General features: G+C 38.3%; 1 protein-coding gene across 1 annotated transcript in view; it reads right to left on the bottom strand.

Moving 5' to 3' along the window:
• PRKCA (protein kinase C alpha) overlaps nucleotides 1-21439 on the bottom strand; it is a 159723-nt gene that overhangs the window by 39050 nt on the left and 99234 nt on the right. The window contains exons 4-8 of the mRNA XM_067308061.1: nucleotides 15927-16038; nucleotides 15087-15215; nucleotides 3822-3978; nucleotides 3578-3712; nucleotides 2719-2815 (exon numbers count right to left, since the gene is read on the bottom strand). Of these exons, the coding sequence (XP_067164162.1) occupies nucleotides 2719-2815; nucleotides 3578-3712; nucleotides 3822-3978; nucleotides 15087-15215; nucleotides 15927-16038 (630 nt within the window). The remainder of the gene's footprint in view (nucleotides 1-2718; nucleotides 2816-3577; nucleotides 3713-3821; nucleotides 3979-15086; nucleotides 15216-15926; nucleotides 16039-21439) is intronic.

Consider the following 21439-nt stretch of genomic DNA (forward strand, 5'->3'; position numbering starts at 1 on the left):
CCTGGGACTGTCACCAGTTGCCATGGCAGCCTGGGCACGAACAATTAGGGAGCAGCTACAATTATTCTGCATACGCCTGTTGAGGAAGGAGTTTCGTTTCGAGATGGCCATAAATAACGCCATTCCAGAGAGAAAATTCACAACCACAGGTTAAAACAAAATGAAAAACAGTGACAGATTTTATCCTGCCTCCGCTTCCTAGAGGAGTGTATTTTTATCTCTAAATACTAATAATGATGCATCATCCATAAATCACTGAAGAGAGATTTGATTATGCTGCTACGTGAGCGGATAACTCATTTCTGGTTCATAACTTTTAGTGATAGGTGAGACCCCCCAAATATATATAGATTTATTAAGATTAAGTGAAGACTTGCTGTATGGAAAATACTCCCCTACACCAATCAATAATATATCTCATTTTATACATAGTGTACAACACTACATAGACAATATATAGACAGTATATACTGTCACAATATAAAAACTAAAGCTAACTCATGACTTTTGAAAGACAACAACTTATAGTAAAAAATAAAAATATTTAGCAAAGTCACTGCATGTTTCCATTAATGAAGCCACTGTCCTCTTTAACTCCTCTCTCATTTTCCAAATTTGGTCCCGTTTGCTGGTTAGCACCAACCATGCTATCTCCAGAACAGTGAGCTGCAAAGCAGGGTGCTGAAGCTGAACTAATTAGACTGTGAGACAGACTAATTATTTTTGAGACAGAGCTGACCCTATGCAAAACTGCTGTTTCTGGGACTCAATCCAGTAGCTTTACGCCATGCAGCCCCTCAGGATTTCTACACCACTTTTTGTTGCAGAACATAGATAAATCCTAACTATTAATTCTGCAACCCATGTATTTACAGTAGGTTCAAGACAAAAAACAAGAGATTATAGATTCAATATGCAAACATACTGCATATGATTATGGGCACTTTAAAATAGATATTTTTGTGATAAACATCGAAGTCTGAGAAATAGATAAAATTTAAATAAAATAATGTTTAAAAAGATATGTGCCAAAGATAGGTTCACCAAATAATTTTGATTTAAGTCCAGGTCTTCTTCTCTTGTTTGAACTGTAACTTTGGAAATATCTGCTTATTATATCAAGGCCCAAAATAGCTGATTTGCAGGTAGGTGAACATGATGCAAAGGAATACTGGCTTCCTCCAGCTGGGACATTAGCACACACAATAATGAATGTGCCCTTTTTCCTTTTATTTTGGCACTCGTCTTTGTGCTGCCTCTGTCCTGAGAAAAAAAAGCTAGACTTCCCTAACTAGGTTACTAACACTAACGTATACACAGCCACTCAATTCCAGCTCTGCACTTTGCACAGAGATATGTAAGGGGCGAAAAAAACTGCTTTTAAAGTTATTTGTTCTAGGGAGGATAAAAAGTAAACATGATCTTGAATAGAAAATGACCTAGTGCAACAAAATAAAATCACACTGGTCAGATCACAATTGTAAAGAAAGGAAAATGAAATGGAGATTAAAATACTTCTCAAATGTATAACAAAAACCATAGTTCATGCTGCAGACAAAAATATGGTAGCTGATCCAAATGTGTTCAGAAGAAATTGATGCACCTTTTCTTTTTCCTTCTTGAAAGTTGAACATATGCCGTTTTTCCTCACTTTCTTGGGTTAACCCATCTTTTATAATAACAATGTAGATTTCTGCCTGATGGTGAACATAAAAAATTGCCATTTCAGGTTGAAAGGAACAGGCTCACGTGTTTGTATATGCACAACAGGTATATTAATTACTTTCTGGATAAACAGCGAGACTAAAATTGTAAATGTTTGACTAGAAAAAAGAAAACACAATATTGTAGATTGGAATATCTCAAACTCAATTTCAATACTGCATATGCTGCTGGAAAGAACACTCAAGTCAAAAGAGCTGAACCTAGCGGAGCCATCAGCAAAACACCTCCACGCCATACCTTTCTTGTTGCTGGCTTTAACGGACAGCAAGTATTTTGCTGTAATACCGTCTGCAGTTGTCAGAAGAGGCAGAGTTGCTGGCTAAGTCTGTTCATTAAGTCACAACTCCTTGCATGGCACGGAGAGCCCATGCTTGTGACTACCAACCATTCCAATTTGCATCACAGAAGGCAAGAAGACTCTGCTGAAAGTATTGTTTTTCTTCAGTGTTTCTTTTCTGCACATAACCAGCAATACCACTTTTCCTGAAACTTCTGTACCCGTATTACAGATTTCAGAATTTCAGGTAACAACCTTCTAAAAAAATTTTACAGTTCTAAATAATCAGTAGATAACATTATAATTATTTTCCCTAAAAGAGCCTGTTCAGTTTGAAATAAATATTTCAAGTATTAAAATGCTGCTATTTCTGAGAACTTCATTTTTCACTAGAGATACTAATGATAATGGCTGACAGATTTTGCCATAAATGTTAAAAAACACACTGCAATTATTATATATATGTGACATAAAATATTTTACAATACCAACTTCTGAGTGTTATAACACAGAGCAGCTGAACTGTCAGATACATGATACCACTACTGAATTAAACCACTTGGCTCAATCTTCAAGAAATCAGAAGGAACATACTACAGTCACAGGCAACAGAAGTCATCACTCTCTAATATATAACTTTTTAATAGGCATTTTTATATAACAAAAGGAAAAATGTATGCAATATATAGCTGTACCCATTTATGTTTAAGCCTCACCTCAAACTTCTGTCTGAGCTCTGCATTTCCATCTTCATCAGCGTCTGGAATTGGAACATTATAATATTCACCTTCTTCTTGATTCAGCAGCTTGTACCTGTGGAACATTTGAGGAAAATGGTGCCTTTTCATGTTTTTTCCTTTTAGGTTTAAAATTGGATCGAGCTGTTTGTGTGTGGTTTGTATCAATGCGAGAGGTATGTAAAGAACTGTTTTCAAAGATCTATAGCAAACTCGAAAATAGAACATATTGCACCTAACATTAGATCTTTATCTCAACTATTTGTGAAGGCACCTTCTACAGTTAATGGAGGGGGAAATATCCATCCCACCTATTCTATGATATGATGGAGGAGTCAACCCTGAAGGTGCCTATGAAGCCCTAGATGATTATCTTCAATGAGACATGTACTTTTGGGGAAGGTGTGATGAGTTCTACTCCTAGCTTGGGCTCTAACAGTATATTACATGCAGAGCATGTAATATGACAGCATTTTATCAAATCAGTTCCTCCATACTTTGAATTTGCATACATAACATGATATGCTTAGTACTAAATATATCATATTCAAGATCAAAATTCATATCACAAGACTATGCAAATAGAATTGAGCTTGCAGCAACTCCTGGCTGTAGCAGAAGTTTCATGTACACAACAAAGGGAAGCATTCCTTTTATTATCCCTCCTTGTTACTTATACTCCATGTTCTCCAGTTTTAGCTGCGTTTTCAGTGAATTTACAGCATATGAGGTATAGGAAAAAGCTACAAAAAAGTAGGTTATATTAAAGAAAATACTGTTCTTAAACTTATTCTTTGTGTGACACATTCTCTCTCTCTCTCTTTTCAGAAATTCTTACCATCCACTGGCTGGCATTTTCATAAGCTCTGACACCCCAAATGACAGAGATCCCATGAAATCATTTCTGGTTGTTCGATCCCAGTCCCAGACCTCTACAGATAACCGTCGATCTTTGTCTGTAGGTTTTAATTTACTAAAAAAAAAAGGGGGGGGGGAGAAATAGAGAAGTTTTCAATGCAAAATTCAAATAAATCATTCCATACATAAAACGTGTCACAGTAAAAGGGGTTAGCCAGACTTACAATGTAAATGACTCATTCCAGTGTGGATTCAGAGTAGAACGGATGGTTTTTGTTTTCTGTTTACTTTCGTTCTTAGGATCTGGGATGAGTTTCAGTTTAACATAAGGATCTGAAAGTCCATTTGGATCCATGGGAATTAGGTTTTTTGCTTCTCGCACTGTCAATACAAAACACATAGCTGATTTGTATAGAATTACAAATGACCATTAACAAAGTAGTAAAACATCAAACTAGAGTTATTGAAACATGTTGAATGATAAAACAAATAAAATGTGAAGTCCACTTCTTAGCTGGTGTGGATGAAAGTAGTTGTACTGTGAAGTTGCACTTAGCGATATTTATAAGAACAGTAGAAAGAAACAAGAGAAGAAGGCAACTTATAACTGCTGTGCAGCTGCGAAGTAGCTCTTTTTCTGCAACGGGATGATTAAGTGTCCAAATCCATCTCTGTACATTTGCAAGTGAGTAGCTATTCTTTGTGCTTTTATTTACTCATCAATTTTAAGTTGTACAACTGCAGAACTACCACCCAAATAGTCTAAGGGTGATAGTCAGATCACAACGGATTACAAAAGATAGATTACTCCATACAACATATCATTGATAGACATCTAACACTAAACTTCCCCCACTCTCATTGTTCATTAGCTGCTAGACGGAACCACTGTAAGCGTTATGTCATGACATCAACCTAAGAAAAGTGCACAGAAGACAGGTTTAACTTGGGCTTCACAAAAACGTTAATGTAGCCTCTAATTTTACAATGTCAGAAGAAGGCACAAACTGAGTTAATGTATCTCATGTCGCATTTACCAGGGGCTTGGTGACCTGCAGGTTGCAGTCTAGCTAGAATTACAACAGCAGCTGCAGGACTTCATTTACAAGTTCAGGAGTCATTGCAGAGGAGTGGAGTATTTTAATGCATGAAGAAATACAGTATTTCCTCCCCCCTGCAGAGGACTGGCATAACACCCATGTAACATTTATACGGCATGTAAGGTTTTATTCTATGTTAATGGCATTCAGGCATCAGCTTTTGTTGAACCTCAAAAAACAGGTGAACTTCACTTGTGCTGTGAAACACTGTCCCACCCAAATCTGTCATGTTGTGACGAACTCCAGTTAACGCTGATCGAGTTGTAGATATGGAACAGATTCAGAGCTTACAATTGGGGATCTCAAAATATACTGCACTGGGAGCAGTAATCCTCTAAGCCTCATTTGCTCAGAAAATAGCTTTCATTTGGAAATTCCCTTGTGAGATTTGTATTTTAAGATTAAAATTGTTCCTGGAAGGAAAATCTCAAGAAGCTTTTGGTATGATACAGTTCACAGGATTTGAAGGAAGGCCAGCATTTTAGAATCAGTCACTAGAGATATGATCCTGGAATGACAGTGTACTCAGCTACTGCTTTCACAATTTTGACTTCAGAGATGTATGTTTTCCATTTATCAAGCTAACTGAAGAAATCTGAAAGGAAATTTAAGAAACGTCAATCTTCAAATCACCTGATATTTCTTGCAAGAAAACATCTCCAACAAATATTTGAACTTTAGAGTCACTGAAGAACACAATCAGAACTAATGCAAAAGAAAAAGCTGTCAGGATCTTCAGCAACAGATAGTTACCGTTCGTACAGGGTACTTACTCTCTGTATCCTACAGTAAACAGAGACGTATTTCAAAATAATTAATGATCTTTCCTCCCTCTCTCCCAAATCTGAATGGCATTTTCAGATGATAAATACAACTTAAAGACCTTCCCAGGATTTCAACCTTTGATTTCCTGGCTTGCAGGATAAATGGCATCCAGGCCACAGAAATATTTTGAAGTGGATTGTTTACTCTCATTATTTATTGAATAAGAGGAGGACAGTTTTTGGTCAACAGTCAAATGACTTGCAAAGCAGCTGAAGAACATCTTTTCAGAATGCCCTTTGTTTTCCCTCTAGAAATAAAGGCGTGATTGTGGTGGACCGACAACTGTACACTACTGCTTCTGTAAGACAGAAGAAGATAGACAAGAAACAGAAAGCCCAGGACAGATATTACTGTGCTTTCCGTAAGGACAGAGACATGAAGAATTGTGAAGTGTTGACAATATCCTCATTATAACAGCACTGAAGGTGATTTATGAAATCAAATACTGGTTCCGTCCCGGTTCATACCCACTAGGTGTATTTGCCAGTTGCATGTGACTAGCTCCGGGCTTATACTTTTCTTTTACAAGACGGGTAGACTGTTTTAGTGCTCATAATGATTGTGGTCTTCCAAATGACATAACTGCTAAACAGTGTTTAGCGCAAATCTCCTGCTTAGTGTCATTTGGAAGAACACAATCATTGTGAGCGTGTGGAGCTGCAGAGGGAAAACTCTCTTGGAGAGAAAACGGCCACTGCCACCGAAGACACCTCAGTTCAAACTCTCTGAACTAGTCCATTTAATGAGAGAATATTAGCTGGGACAGAACAGCTGGAAGAGGGAAATAACGGACATAGCAGGTGTCCTTCTAGTAGCAATATCCAAAATAGTTGTAGAAAGAAGGTCAAATACAGAATTCAAGCTACTTATTTGGAACATATTACATTACGTGTATTTGCCAGGATAATTCTCATGCCTAACAGATACCCTGCTGTAAATTAATTACTGAAAATAGATCAGGGCTGGAAAGGAATGACATTATCTTGAACCAACAGTTAATTGCTTAAGTTATTTTTCCTAATTTTGCATTCTTAAAAATGAGAGAAAGAAAGTGGTCATTGACTAAAATTTTAAAATAAAATATAATTTGACGGACTAAATTACATTCCTCAAAAATAGGCTATAAAATCATTTCCCTTTTTAAACCTTGAAGAAATAAACCAATATTAAAATTTAGCGCACTATAAATGATCTTCAAATACTTCTGAGAAATTAAAATTAAGATTAAATAAATAAGTTTAGTTAAATATTGTACAACCCGAAAAGGGCTATGCACCATAAAGTAAGTAAAGGATGAAGTGACATCCTCCCATGCAAATTGCTCTCTCCTCCTCTTAGCCCACATTAATTTTTTTTGTTCTCGTGTACACGGTGCTTATGACTGCACTGCTTGGTTCAGCACATGGGCTTCTACCTCAAAACCCAGGCCTTTCAGAGAAACCAAATTACAATTTTTATTTCTACGCTCTAGCTTGACGTAAGTGAGGAGCTGAATTGCCTACATGTTCTACACCTTCCCAGAAATAAATACCAGGAAGCTTTTCACTAAAATTCCTTGAATAAAATTGCTCAGTTTTAACATGGTGTCTTCACACTAATCCTTTATATTTAAATTCTACCTGGGGATGTTCAGTGTGAAACCAAGCAGGTTTTGCAGAAATTGGTTTCTTGGATGCAGAAGCATTCTCTGTGGCTCGGATCCGGAGAGCTCCCTGGGGGAAGCTGTGACTGCCGAGCCTTGGTACAAGCTGTCGCTTCCAGCAAACAGCACCAACGCTGACAGCAGCAGGACCTGGCAGCATGTGTAAGGCTACTTCTTTCTTTTGCAGGAAACACAGAATAAGAAAAAAGTCTTCTAAATACAAAAAAAGAGAGAAGCTCAGAGACGAACTGGGAAGGAAAGATGCAATATATACTAAACACAGGTTGCTAAAGAAAAAAAAAGTCATTATCTCACTCCTTGTTTTAAGATATCTGGTCCATTTGTATTTTTGTCTGTTTAATTAGTACCCTTAGACATCTTCTTCCAACTGATGTCACACTTCTTTTCTTGAGGAAACGGCATGATGATACTTGTGCCGAGCACAGCTTATAAAGAATTATCATCTCAGTGGCCCACCTCTTTGGCGGCATCCTATTTTTAACAAGTCAGGTCAGGTTTCTACAAGAGGGTTGACAAGAAGAAGAGATTTCCCCTCCCCATCAGAGGCACTAGCTTGTGCGTGTGGTTGAAACAGAGTAAGTTAAATCAAAAATAACTCAAAGAAAATAAATTTACTTACTGCGGCTGAATTCGGTTATAGCTGTCATCCATTAGCATAGTACAGCAGTATTACTAATTTGGACTGATAATTATTATGCCTTTCACTCATCAATTAGGAGTGATATGAAAGATCACATGTTGCTTTATAATTATTTGTTCGTTAAACTCAACACCATGACAGAGCTGTTATTCCTATTTATAGAAGGTTAAAGTGAGGAACACTTTTGCATCATTTGGAGAGTAAACCTGGATAGAAACCTAGAATATCGCTCGCCAGTTCTCTGTCATAACTGTGGTGCTCAATAACGACCTCTGATGTGAGCAAAGCGGCTGCGAGGGGCTCCGTCTCCCAACGTTTTGTCCAGATGAGACTCTTAACAGGCACTGAGGCTGCATACGGAGGCAGAGGGAGTGGAGAGAAGCATATACAGAGGTTTCTAACAAATCCAGCTTTGCCCACGTTCTCCTTCTAACGCGGAAATGTTTGTGAGAATGCCACAGGGAGGAAAGTGTAACATTTTCCACCTCGACATTAATGAAGAAGAGATCATACCTATCTCTTCAGCAGGAAATGAAGACTGTTTTGTAATTGTTCTATTTAATTACGTGCTAGTTGTATTCCAGCAGTATCCAGAAGCCATGCCTAAAATTGGGACGCCCACTTTTCCAGAAATAGGATAAAGACATAAGCAAATACAGAGCTGGTTCTGAGGTACTCGTACTTTAAATAAATATCTAAATAAGACAGAGTGGGATGGCAGAGATCAACCGACATTTTCTATAAAGAGATGAAATTCAGGCACGTAAACTTTTGAGGAATTGCCCAGAGCGCGGGTGACAAAACCCTAACATCTCTTCAAGGGAATTTATGGGTCGCAAGTTGCAAAGCATATGCAGTTACAGATTTATAACTTCTTGTGATATCAGCAATGAAATGTAGTCATGGGAATGAGTAAATGTTTCTGTTCCTATAGCAGGGCAGAGTTATTAACAGCACAAGTTTACTCAGTTCCTTTTCAAGTGAGTCACAGCTACCTTCTTCCTGAATTCCCAAATATTGATAACAAAACAGCTTACTAATCCCCGCAACCATTTCTTGCCAACCTTTTGCTCCCTTCAGGCAACTTAGGTGAGCAGAAATCTCTCAACAGAATGTGAATAGCTGCTTTTAAAAGAAGCTTCCGATCTCGAATAGATTTGTCCAGCAAGCTATCTGGCAAAATGAAAACAGGGGAGAACGCTGCTAGCTCTAATTCGGGGAGCAGCTCACTCTTCCCGCAATGCTGCGCTAGCACGGAAGAGCGAAATTAATTTTTAAGTTCAAAATAATTTGCACATGAGCTTGTTAGCACCTCTGCTTCCTGGACAAATGTTATTCCATCGCTGTCGTTACTCCCTCAAGAAGAACCCGGTGGGAGCCCAGGGACGGGCCGAGTTCCTGGGGTGTCTGGAGAGGGGCGCAGGACCCTGGCGGCCCAGCCACGCGCCTTTCCCCCTCGAAGCTCGCCGCACTCCCCCCAGCCACGGCTTAGCACATTCACCTATTACTAGCAGGAACAGTTTTTCTCCCCAGTCGTGTACTTGTACTCTCTACCTGCAAAATCCCAAGCCACCTCCAGAACTGTCCTGCTACCAGTTTTTATCAAAACTACCACAGAATTTTTGCCTTGTGGAGCTCGCTGAGACTCAGTTGTGCAACTGATACCAAAACAAATCCTCCGTTTGAGGCAGTTTCTAATTTCTATACAGTTTTCAGTCACTAAAAGGCTTTCTGATATGAGACTTTTCTCTATTCCGTAACTATTCCCCCACTTAGCTAAACTTGCTTTTAATATCCCTCATGAGACCATTGCCTACTCATTACTCTTGATTTCCTGAATCCTGAAAGATGGTAACATAATGAATGGAGACTATTAGAAAGCCTGAATTTCACAGGTGATTTACACACAAGAAATAGATGAGTGATTAATTTTCCTCCTAGAACAAGCTGAAAAATGAACCAACATTTCATGGTACTTTATCCTTCTGTCTTTTATTAAGATATTCTCTCTTATTAATAAAAAATGTACCATCAGCTCTAATACTACTTAAGTACTTGTGCCTGCAGTAGCTTTGCTGCTTTAATTTTCAGCTGGAAATCTTAGAGGAGCAACTGTATGCTATTAAAAATTACTTAGTAAAACATGAGTTTTAACACAAAAATCGGCTCTTTTGCTGCATGAAATTGTCTGAAAAGAGAATCAGACTGAAATTTCTAATTCTGATCTTTCAATATTTTGGTATAAACATGAAGCTTTTTTATAATATAAATGCAGGTGGTGATTTATGAAAAACTAATGTTTCTTTTAAGTACTATGCATTGCCTATTTCTTCAGGGTAAGCATGAAGAAGGCAAATTTAATGAAACGGGAAGCATTCAGTTGCTATAGGCGTTGAGACTACAGCTCTCTCTGTAATGAACACAGCAACTCTGCAGATTCTGGGAATGCCAGGAAAGAGAGAAGAAAGTACTAAGTGAGATAAAACATGCAATTCATAATCTTTGTGACATTAAAAATGCCTCCCACATGCCCGTAATTCTTTGGGATTGCTTCATAGTTAGTTGCTACTAAAAGCTGGTCAAATAGCCAGAATATTCATGTGTTCACTTTTAAAATCAGTTGCAGAATAATATGAAATTAATGCTAACAAAGAATGACACCAATACTGACCTAGACAAACATAAATAAAATTATTAATGTATGCATGTGCTTAAGGAAGCAATTTTTATGATTAAATTTGGCAAGATTCCCCAGGTTGTCTCCCCAGCTTGTTTGGGCAGAGGCGGTTAAGCCCAGCTTTCCTATAGCAAGCAGCGTGACAAAACATTAATATGCAGCGCCATAGGGTGGCTCAACATAAGACATTCATAAATAATTTGAAAAACGTACAGCAGGGAGCCCAGAGCTCCTAGTGAGATTATTGTTGATAGCCTGTTATGTGCTCCCAACTTCGGGAAAGATCACTGCGAGCTTTCCTTTTCTTTTAAATAACAGAAGCGCCACAGAAGAATAAAAAGAGATTTCCTGCATTCATTGTAACTAAGAAAAATACAGTTACAAAAAACTGAACACTCTGGCATGTAAAGCTTTTTTTTTTTTTAAATTAATGAGAAGTTTAGGTAACAGTAGGGAGCATTAGATGACAGCAAGTCACTAACACTCTGCCTCTAAATTAGTGCCTGTGTCAGGAGGGCAGTTCCTTATTGTTAGCTGCTGTCAAATGCAACTCCAGCAACTGTTAGGCCACAGCTCAGAATCCCAATAATGTGGCAGCTTTTCATATGTCAGTGCTCCAGATGGGGTTATTTTGTCATAAAGGTTATTGTTTATTCAGTATAAAAATAATCCAAAAAAAAAAAAGCAATACTGCAATTCAGCCACCTAAAAATTCACTCAGAAGAGCCCCCAATTAATTATAAGATGGGTCAACAAAGACATGTAAAAGAGTGACGAAACTTTAATGCACATCAAGAGAAAATACAGTGCAAAAAGCAGAGGGATTAAGAATAACAAGAACTGCTTAAATATGTTTAAAAGCAAAATCCCAAAGTCAATCAACCTATGAAAAGGTCACCAATTCAACAGAGTCCCTATAAAAAGAAAACTACCAAGCTGATTTACTTAAATGCAATAAATAATTAATATCCAATGCAAGTCTCAAGCTAGTAGGTATACAATAAACTGTTAATATTTAAGAACTGCAACACTGAATGCAGCATATTGACTAGCACTGTGAAGCTGGTGGAGTTTCGGCAAAGTATGCCAATACAAAACTCTTACTGATATATGAAAAAGTGTCACAGAGTCTCTCACATTTGTGCAAAAAAAGGCTGTATGTCCACTTTTAAGTTCCCATATTGAAGATCCCACCTAAAATTAAGTTCCCAACTAGAATTAAGTACATTTACCTACAGGACTGAATCATTTCCTCCATTACTGCAATTCAAAAAATTAAATAATCTGACTGAACCACTGGACAACTCCATCTGGTAGTATTCTGCCTTGTCTCTTTCATAGTATTGGCTGGGAAAAAAAACAGTCTTATTTACAATATTTTATTGGGAAAACAGTTAGTAAATGTACACATACTCTGGCTTTTATTTGACACAAAAGCCACCAAAAAATCCTCAAAGCAATTACACAAAAATAAAGACAACTTGCAGCGTGCTAACAGTATCCCCCCAGATGACTACGTCTCGCATTAAGTGTGCCGCATCCGCAGCTTTCCTCATTGAAGCCGGAGCGGCTGAGTTGCCCATCTAAGGTATTTCTTACACGATGCCAGCCAAGTGCCATGGCTACATTTAGCAGCACGAAGGGTAGCATGCAATCACGGCTATCTACGGGAAGAATAAGCGCTCAGCAGGAACCAATTAACGACCAAACAGGATGCGGAGCAGAGATGCGAACAAATCCAGCTGAAGGTGTTCAACACCTACAGAGTAATTCCTTTGAAAAAGATTCAGGCAAAGGCTCACGCCAAACAGCCAACCATTTATCAATTATTTTTACTGCTGTTCCTAAGCATCCTGGACACCTAATTCACCTCCAATTCCGAATCTCAAGGCAGTAGCATCATATCTGGCATCTCTAGGGAACAGTATTTTCTAAGAGAGGTTTTGTCAATATAAATTTCAGAAACAATGCTGTACTGGGAGAAAAGGAGTTAGAAATTTCTGCATAGCAATATGTCCACAAAGTAACTAATAACTGCTAATTTCCTTTCCAGTTAAACATGCATAAAAGGTATCTGAAAATCCACCTGGTCTGGGATTAGTCTGCATACTATTTTTAATTTAAAGGAAAAAAGCTTACTTTCAGAGCAACTGTCATTTTTATTTAAAATAATCTTCTGAAAGCTTGGAAATGCTGCAGCACCACAATTATTATATACAATGACAGAGCAAACATTTTTCTTGCTGTCCAGAAACCTACTTAATTGCAGGATGGAAATGTTTTATTTATAAACACACAAACAATAGTGTTTGCCAAGTGCACTCGCACCCAGAAAGCTTACAAAGAAAACCTGGAAAAGATCTGTAACAATTTTACCATAGCCACATCTTAGAAAAGAGCTTTTCAAATAAAATCAGGAAGTAAAAAATGTTTATTTGTATAATCGTTTTATAGTGCCTTGGTACCACAAAGACTTGTGGTCAACATTTTGGTCCCTAGAAGGATGACAAACCTGCTGAATTATCAAGAAAATAAGTACATGTTATTTGTCAAATTCTGTGCATTATGCCAGAAAGTTTAAGCCATATCTAAGAACCTTGCTGCAAAATGGCCTAGAATAATGCAAATATTAAATTTTGTCACTTGGATGATTTTCAAATCAGTTCTCTCTCATGGTACTTTAGAGTAATTTCTTTAGAGCCTGCATCACCATCTTTTAAATGCTTCACTGCTTAGTGAAAGGAACATTCTCTTAATGACAGTACCTTGGACAAATTTACCCCTCCTACGTTAAGAGGAAGCAATTTGAAAAGTTAGCTACAATTAAGTATCACTCGAGATGTATTCCGATCCTTTATAACTGCACATTACCATACCTGTCCCTTTCAGTGCGTGTTACATGGCTTGACAGGAGAACATGGAGGTATTCTGCTTTAGAGATAACAAAGCCATGAAAGAGCGCAGGTGGCAGGGACAGGAAGGAAGTCGGGTGGTTCTACAAGCTGTGAAAACTCAGCGTGATGGCATGACTTCCTTTATGGTGACTACAAGTGGTATGATATTTAGTGTGATTTATCCAGTATCCAGGAAGTGCATAAGTGGAAGGAGTGTCATTGTTTTGATGTATTAGAGGTTCTAGCAACGCTGAAGCAATACAGTAATGTCCAGCATCCACAGGTTACCTACAATGGCATCAAGAAACAAAGAGAGAAGTTGAGATGGTCTAAGAAACCTCCTACTTGGTCCTGCTGTAACTTCCACTTCCCTTCACTGAAGAAGTGGTGTTGGTCACCTGGGACAACACACTAACCCATCCTCTCTCCCGAAGTAAAAGCTTTTGATAAATTTATTGTGTTTTATGACCATCTTCTATTGCACTCATTTTGTTTTTAATTACTACAGCAGCTTTTAAAAATTTCTTCAAAGTTCCGAGCCATTAGAAATTAGGACTCTCTTTTAGAATTTAGATTTGTTTTACAGACTTACCTCTACCTGTAAAACACATGGTCAAAGATTTCTGTTATTCCTTCCCTTATTTCAACTCTGTCCACCCCAGTTCCTGCCCTGTGAGCTCCCTTTGAGTACACATACAGTAATCTGATCGGCACGGAACATTTTTGCATATTTGCATCCAATTGAAAGGAAAAATCAACAATAAAGTTTGTTACCGACCTGCAGACACTTCAGATACCAGATTAATTATCAGTTCACCCCAGTCACAATTAAAAGCATGTACAGAACAAACAAAAAAATATTCTATAAATACACATTCTTAAATGGATCCTAAGTGATAAATTCCACTCTCTGATCCTGCACAAGGAAGTTCCACTGGAGTTGAGCAACATGCCTATTTAGAAGGACAAAACAGTCCTTCAACCTGAAAAAAAGATTTTCTGAATGGCATGCACTGCAACTTCAGACTTGGAACGGGTGGGAGGGAGGAGTGTGTGTGTGTCGGGATGCGTGCGCGCATAACCAAAGCTTACTCATAAATCCCGAGAAAAACACCAGGAAATGAACTGCCACCCTCTTTCCTTCCTCCCTCTCTCTCCTCCCTGTCTTGGTAACTACTGTGTTACTTTAGCCTGGCAGAATGTGATGATTTATTTTTAATTTTATAATATGTTGGGAGTAATACTTGGGACTGAATCCAAGTTGCCTTTGTGTATTAAATACTGCGAAATGCAGGAAATTACTCCTTACTTGATGGAAGACTTTGGGGTATTTCTTGTGTTTTGAACATGATGGCTAACTCTGTGAGGCATTTAGATATCCTACTGTGCTGCTTGCTACAAGAAAAATTGACTTTATAGAGATTTTCTAGTAAACAGTTTTGAGTTTTTAAAGTTATTATTACAGTTTTCATTCTTGTATTTATTTTTAACACATGTGGATTCTTCAGAATGCCAATTAATACAGTGTTTCTTGATTCAGGGAGATATCGAATGAAATCCTAATGCTACTGAAGACAAATAGTCTGTCATGGGTTTCAATGCACAAGATATGGACCAATGTACATAACCCCAAGGTGTATATTATATATTTTAAAAAACTTGCAAACTTCCAAAACGAATTGTTATTTACCTGTTACTTCCAGTTTGTCCCCAGTGACTTCGGCTTTCAGATAAATCCTTCCTCTTTTCTCTGTGTGATCCATTCCACAAAGGCTTGGGACATTTATTACACATTGCTTATGAACATTCATATCACAAGCTGGGGATATAAAAATGGTGCAGACAACCATGAGAAACCAACATTATGATTACACTGCAAAGACTGAGCAAAGGGAAAGTTAGGATTACAATGGCAAGACTTTAAGATTATAACTGCTTTTTTTTTTTTTTTTTTAACTGACCAACATGGATCGTTTCCATCTTAAAATACATTTTGTAGACAGTGGATGATGAAACAGTGAATCTGCTTCAGAAACCTAAAGCTATCGTTAATGGCATGCAAGACAAAGAAAGGGAAAATGCTCATGGAAAAAAGACCTGCTTGGAATATGTCTAAGAAAACAGGGTACTAGTGCCAGCCAGTGCCAGGCTTAAATTGATTATTAGATTTTCTAGAAGGAGACTTCCAAGACAAACGAAATGCAAGTAAAATATTGGACTTTGGCCACCAACTGAACTGCAATTTCAGTCTCCGACAGTGCCTTTGTCTGTCCACTCCCAAACCAGCCTTCCTCAGATCTGACGTGGCACCTGCACACCTCAAGCTCAAGGCACCTCTTTTGCAGCAAGAGGTGATCGGCATTAGCACTGAATGCATTTGCATTAGCACTTAGATACCTATTGGCAATATACAGTGCTATAAATAACTGCCATTTGAAATGGTCTTTTCCACAGCAAAGAAGTAAGAAGTTGCTGCCCTGTGTTTCCACTGAGTTTCCAAACCACCGTTTGGTAACACAGAAGAACTTACTGTCACATTTCATCCCTTGATGTATAAGCCCATACAGCAGAGACCCGCAGTGGTCGCAAAACGTCGGGCTGCCATACGTGTGGATCTTAAACTTGTGCTTGCTTCTGGGGTCCTGAAGAAGAAGCAGAGAGAGATTCTCATAAATAAAACCGGCATACCTTTAATGTATTCCTGTAAATACCGAATACTTTATAACTCGGCAACCCGTGCTACGGAAAAATCCATTGCAGCATCTTCAAAGTAGAGCAGCCTGGCACCTCTCCCCCCCGCCTGACGGTGCCTACCGCGGTTATCGGCCACACCTGCAGCGTTTTGGGCCTATTTACCTTCGCTTTGGCATTGCCAGAAAGAATACGTCAGTTCAGTGAACACGGGCTTGTTTCTGCCATCCACCTACATTAAAACTTCAACTTATTGACTGTACGTAAACAGAAAGTATAGTGATAGGATTCATCCTGGGGCTAACGTGTCCTTACTGGCTATTTATGTATAAACTGTGCTTAACTGCAGCTCGTCATCGGTCACCGTTCTGACACGACGGAACAAAATACAGTAGAAGAGCAGGGAGCAACACTTCGTTAGGACGAATCTGAATTACAGCAAAATGACTGCAAAATCAGGACCGTAATGATGGGATCAGCTTGAAAAGCTGCACATTTTCCAGCTCTGCTGTTGCAAGTGAGAGTGAACTATTTCTAACTTGGCAGGTCGTAAATATTTTAGAGACTGTTATTCCTGTCCAAGTTCCCAACATGGAAATTTATAGTGAGGACACTTTAAGGCCACCAGTAGCTTGGAAAATTGAGGACCAGTGAAATGGCATACACCCAAACCGCTTAAAAATGAACACACTGCGGTGCCGCCAAACCTGACTGCTCTCTCCGCAGTGGCGGAGGTCCCGTCTGAAAACACGGAATATTTCAGGAAAGGCCAAAATCACAGCATGACTGGACTTGCTATGGACCCCGTGTATATTCTGAGATCCTTTATGGCTAATTGAGCCCTAACTACACCATTTAATGCAGATTTAGGAAACATCATTTACCTCTGTATTTCAGTCAAAACTATCAGTACACTCCAATTTTCATCAAAAGTTGGGAAAAGCTGAAATTCTTCTTTGTTGAAGAAACACATTGGAGTTTGAAATCAATTACTGCTAACATTTTTTCTTTTTTTTTTTTCCCCTTCAGTTTTTTAAGCCCCATACACCGACAGAAAGGCTGTGGAAATTAGGGAACGGCAGGTCTTTCATACATTAATACATCCTCAACCAAAACATAATGGCAAAACGAAGACTCAAAGTTTCCTTCTGTTTATGTTTTCTATTGGTATTAATACACCTTTACGTTAGAGAAGACTTATCAAACTGTCATCAAACATAAACTAAATTTTCAACTAAAATCACATACGCCAATAAAAACTGTTAAGAAAAATCAAAAGCAAAGCATGATGCATCAGATAAAATGGAAAACCTGCTAACTCTTTCTTCAAAAATAAAAAACTCCTTTAGTATAAGTGCTTTATTAATAAATCAAGAAATTCAGGAACTCTTAACAGTAATTTGAATGGAAACATGACTACGAGAAGACAAAAACTTACCTTCAAAACTTAGTATTTTAGTATCTTATAGTTTGTGGAGAGCTTTTTTGTCCTTTTTGTATCAGCAAGCATTTTTAGTGCATTTTTTTGTATTGACTGCATGTTTTATCACGCACCAGTAACCAGTAGTTTTCACTGCACAGATCGAAATTATGTGACTAACACGTTGCCCAAGGTAACCAGTGAAGACTTTCGATCAAGAATTCAAACGGACGCTGCAGTTCAGAAGCTCTGTTTATCAAACAGCCTGAGATATGAAATGCAAACTGCTCCACGACCATATTGATTTTGTAAACAGAGCGAGCCGCCATGGAAAGCCTGTCAAACCGCTCCGGAGAACATCTGCTTCGTTATTCATTAAAGACGCAGCCAGTGGCTCTTCTGGAGCGGGGTCATGGGAACGCCGCGTTTCTCAAAGGTTAACTGATGGATAGGGTCTGACTATGCCCTCCAAACAACTTAAAATGTATTTTCAAAGCTAACTGTTCATTAATTTCTTTTTGTTTGGAAGATGTAAGGGAACTTGCTGCCTTATAAATACATATACTTAAACATTATTTTCCTAAGCACATCTGTTGCTAAGAAGGACAAAACCCGCAGCTTCTAAGAATGACACTGAATAAACAGACTTCTAAAGTTGCGTTTAACATCTGACATAAGTGGTATTTATGACTATAAAGTAATGATATAGAGGGGAAAGAACTACAGGAAATTATTATAGTGAATGTCTAATAGAATCCATTGAACCTGTATATTATACCGAAATTATATAACAAACACGACCAAATAATTCCATTCCAATCAATGGAATATACATGGTAATTAAGTTAAGCAGGGGTGTGTGCTGGCTTAAAAATGTTTTGACATTTAAGGACAGCTATTCCACACTTACTACAAAGCAGCACTACATGAGCAAAGGCCTACTCCTGCGCTTAACTGTGTGTGACTACAGAGTAATTGTAAAAGCATTTTTATAAAATAATGAAATAAAAACATTCACATAAATAAACAAATCAAGTTGGATCAAACTTTGAAGTTGGCCCTGCAGGGGTCAACATATATAATTTGAATCATCATTCACTTCTCATAACAAACAAGTTTTCCATCAACATGTGAAAATGCCCATTGTATTACGTTTAAAATGAACAGTTCAATATGAATTAGATCATTTTAAAGAACAGCAAGTTCTTACTGTTATTATTTATTACTCTAAATGCACACAAGAAGTTACTTCTTACTGGCACAGCATAAAAAAGTAAGAGAACAAAGAAAAACAGTATCAAAACTCCCACTGAAATGGAAACTCTGCATATAGGAAATCTAATTTTTTTTTTTCAATTTCTTCATCAGAAGCAAATATAAGAACCTCAGAATCATTTAAAAGCTAACAAATAAAAAAACTAAAATTCCATCAAAAGCAGAAGTCTAAAGAATGGGGGGAACCCTCTGAAAATGGGTGGTAGGATACAGCAAACATACAAGCTGTCTATTTTAGTGGGTCAGATGAGGTAGACAGGCCGCCATAATTTTAGCAATTAATACGCTCTAGGTAGATCACTGATGTAATGACTTCCTCTGTACCAGAATAGTTTATTTTTTGATTAAATGGGTGAGACTTGAAAATTTCTCTACAATCACTGCAGGACCGTTCTTGCTAATCAGAGACTCGTTTGCGCTCACAAGACAACGGTGGAGGCTGCAATTCTAGTAACACTTGGGCTTCTCCCAGCCCCGCTTCCAGGAAGCTCCGGGATTATAGGCTTTGTTCTCATTTCACATCTTCCATATGAATGAATGCGAGCAAATGGCACGTTGCCCACTTTTTAATTGTATCACCAGTGCTTACTTTGGGAGCAGAAGAACTGAAGGATTATTGCAAGCCCGGAAGGCAAACTTCATGGAAATAAACCCTCCGCATAATGAGATGCTCTCTCATGACACAGTTGGCCAAATCCTAAGGATAAAAACCAGCTTGAAAGCAGATTTTAGCTAGGTCTTTGTACGGTGTTTAGGTCCTGGGCAATCAAACCGGGCAGGTAGTGGGAGACATCCAGGTATACGAGCCCTCGGGTGGGAGCAGAGGTGCAAGGGAAGAGCGCAGCCTCGCTGCTGGGCACCACGTCCCCGACCGCGGTGATGGGCACGCGCCGTCCTGCGCCCAGGGGTTAGTCTCCTGGTACTCCTATGTTCCCTGACATCTTTAAGCAAAACATTCAATACTGTTTATAGAATAGGAGGCATGACATTTAGTGGTATTCTAATTACTATGCTGGCTTGCTAAAGAGGAAGTTAAAAGAATCAGCATGATGTATCTCTAAGCCCTAACAGCCCAAGTATCTTAAAAGAAAAAGCCCTAATTGCTGAAATATATTAAAAGAAAATATTAACAAAATGTCTTTTCTAAAAGGCTTTATCCAAGGACACCGAATAGCTAAAAATATAGTTAAGCATTTTCTCAACTTGTCCAGTATTTTTTTTTAAGAATGTAAAACATCAAATAATTATTAATTTGCAAGCAAGTCTGACAATGTATAAAGAAAGCTAAGAAATCTCTATGCATCTTTCATAGATGACAAAACTATGTTATTCCTATACTTCATGTGGGCTTCTCATGCAGTTAGAATTCCCCTTGAATCCACAGTTTACGCTTTAATTATAATTCTATTAATAATTATTATATTGTAGATATTAGTTACTACTTGTCTTAATAAAAGCAATTAACACATTATTGTATATTAATACAATATAATACCTACCAATGTTAACTATGCATTAAAGGATTATGTACAGATACTGAGAGAAGAATATTGTCTTTTTTCTGTATTGTTCAGTTAGAGGTAAACTACTGCGATGGGAGCTCACTAGGTATGTTGTCTAGCAACTGAAGTACAAGACTGAAGACAGTCCCAACCACAGCTCCTGACTTACCTAGACCCAATGTTTAATACTGCATACACTCCACTCATCAGCACCTTCATTTCACCAACAGCCCGAGCTTATCTGCACTCTTTAAGTCTCATTTTACAGAGGGAACCGAGAAATAAATTAAAAACAATTATAAAAACACCCAAATGTTATTATCTTGCAAGTTTTTAAAAACATTGACCAAAACCCCCCAAAACCTCCATAGCAACTACTCTTATTTGGGAAAGTAAACTGCTGTAAATTTTCTTCAACTCTCCGCTTTTGATCAACGTAAACTTTCCGCGATGGCAGAAGCGTCGCTGGCAGACGCACCTCATAGTAAACACGGGGAGCCTCGCCAGGAGCCGGCAGATGAGCTGCCAAAGAATGGCTGCTATTTGCAAGAGAACTGAACTTTGCACCAAACTTGGCATATGTTAATTGTGAAACTCTAAAGGGAAAACCCACTTCTGCTTCCAAAACCCATCAAAATTACAAAGCAGGAAAGCGGCAGCGGGAAGCATCAGCACAATACTTGTTCATCGGTGATGAGCGATACACTACATCACAATCTCTGTCATTTTCGGGCTGGAAAGTGGATTCTCTGCTATTATTAAGACAATTCCACATTTTTATGAGTACAACTGGATGGGATACAGTATAATTAAATCGGAGAGGAAGCTCTGGGCAATCAAGTTGCATAGATATTTAAGTATTTGCCTTTGAAATACCTTTGAAATTGGCAGAACGTTAGCCAGCGCTCTGCAAGTTGCCCTGTTAACATAAGAGACCAGAATTTCAGAGCCTTTAATGGCACAGAGGGGTGCAGAGCGCCTGTAAAGAGCAACGATATCTGCACATACAGCTCTGAAAATCAAAATCCTGTTCATTCATCTCAGATCCGAGACCGGCGCACCATGATGACCTTGGGCATACCGACCAACAGACCTGCGGTGCAAACAGGCTTGCGCTGTGTGGACTTGCAGAAAGAAACCTGGAATTTGAGCAGA

This window comes from Apteryx mantelli, chromosome 19, assembly GCF_036417845.1.
Source record: "Apteryx mantelli isolate bAptMan1 chromosome 19, bAptMan1.hap1, whole genome shotgun sequence".
In the NCBI taxonomy this organism is placed as follows: domain Eukaryota; kingdom Metazoa; phylum Chordata; class Aves; order Apterygiformes; family Apterygidae; genus Apteryx; species Apteryx mantelli.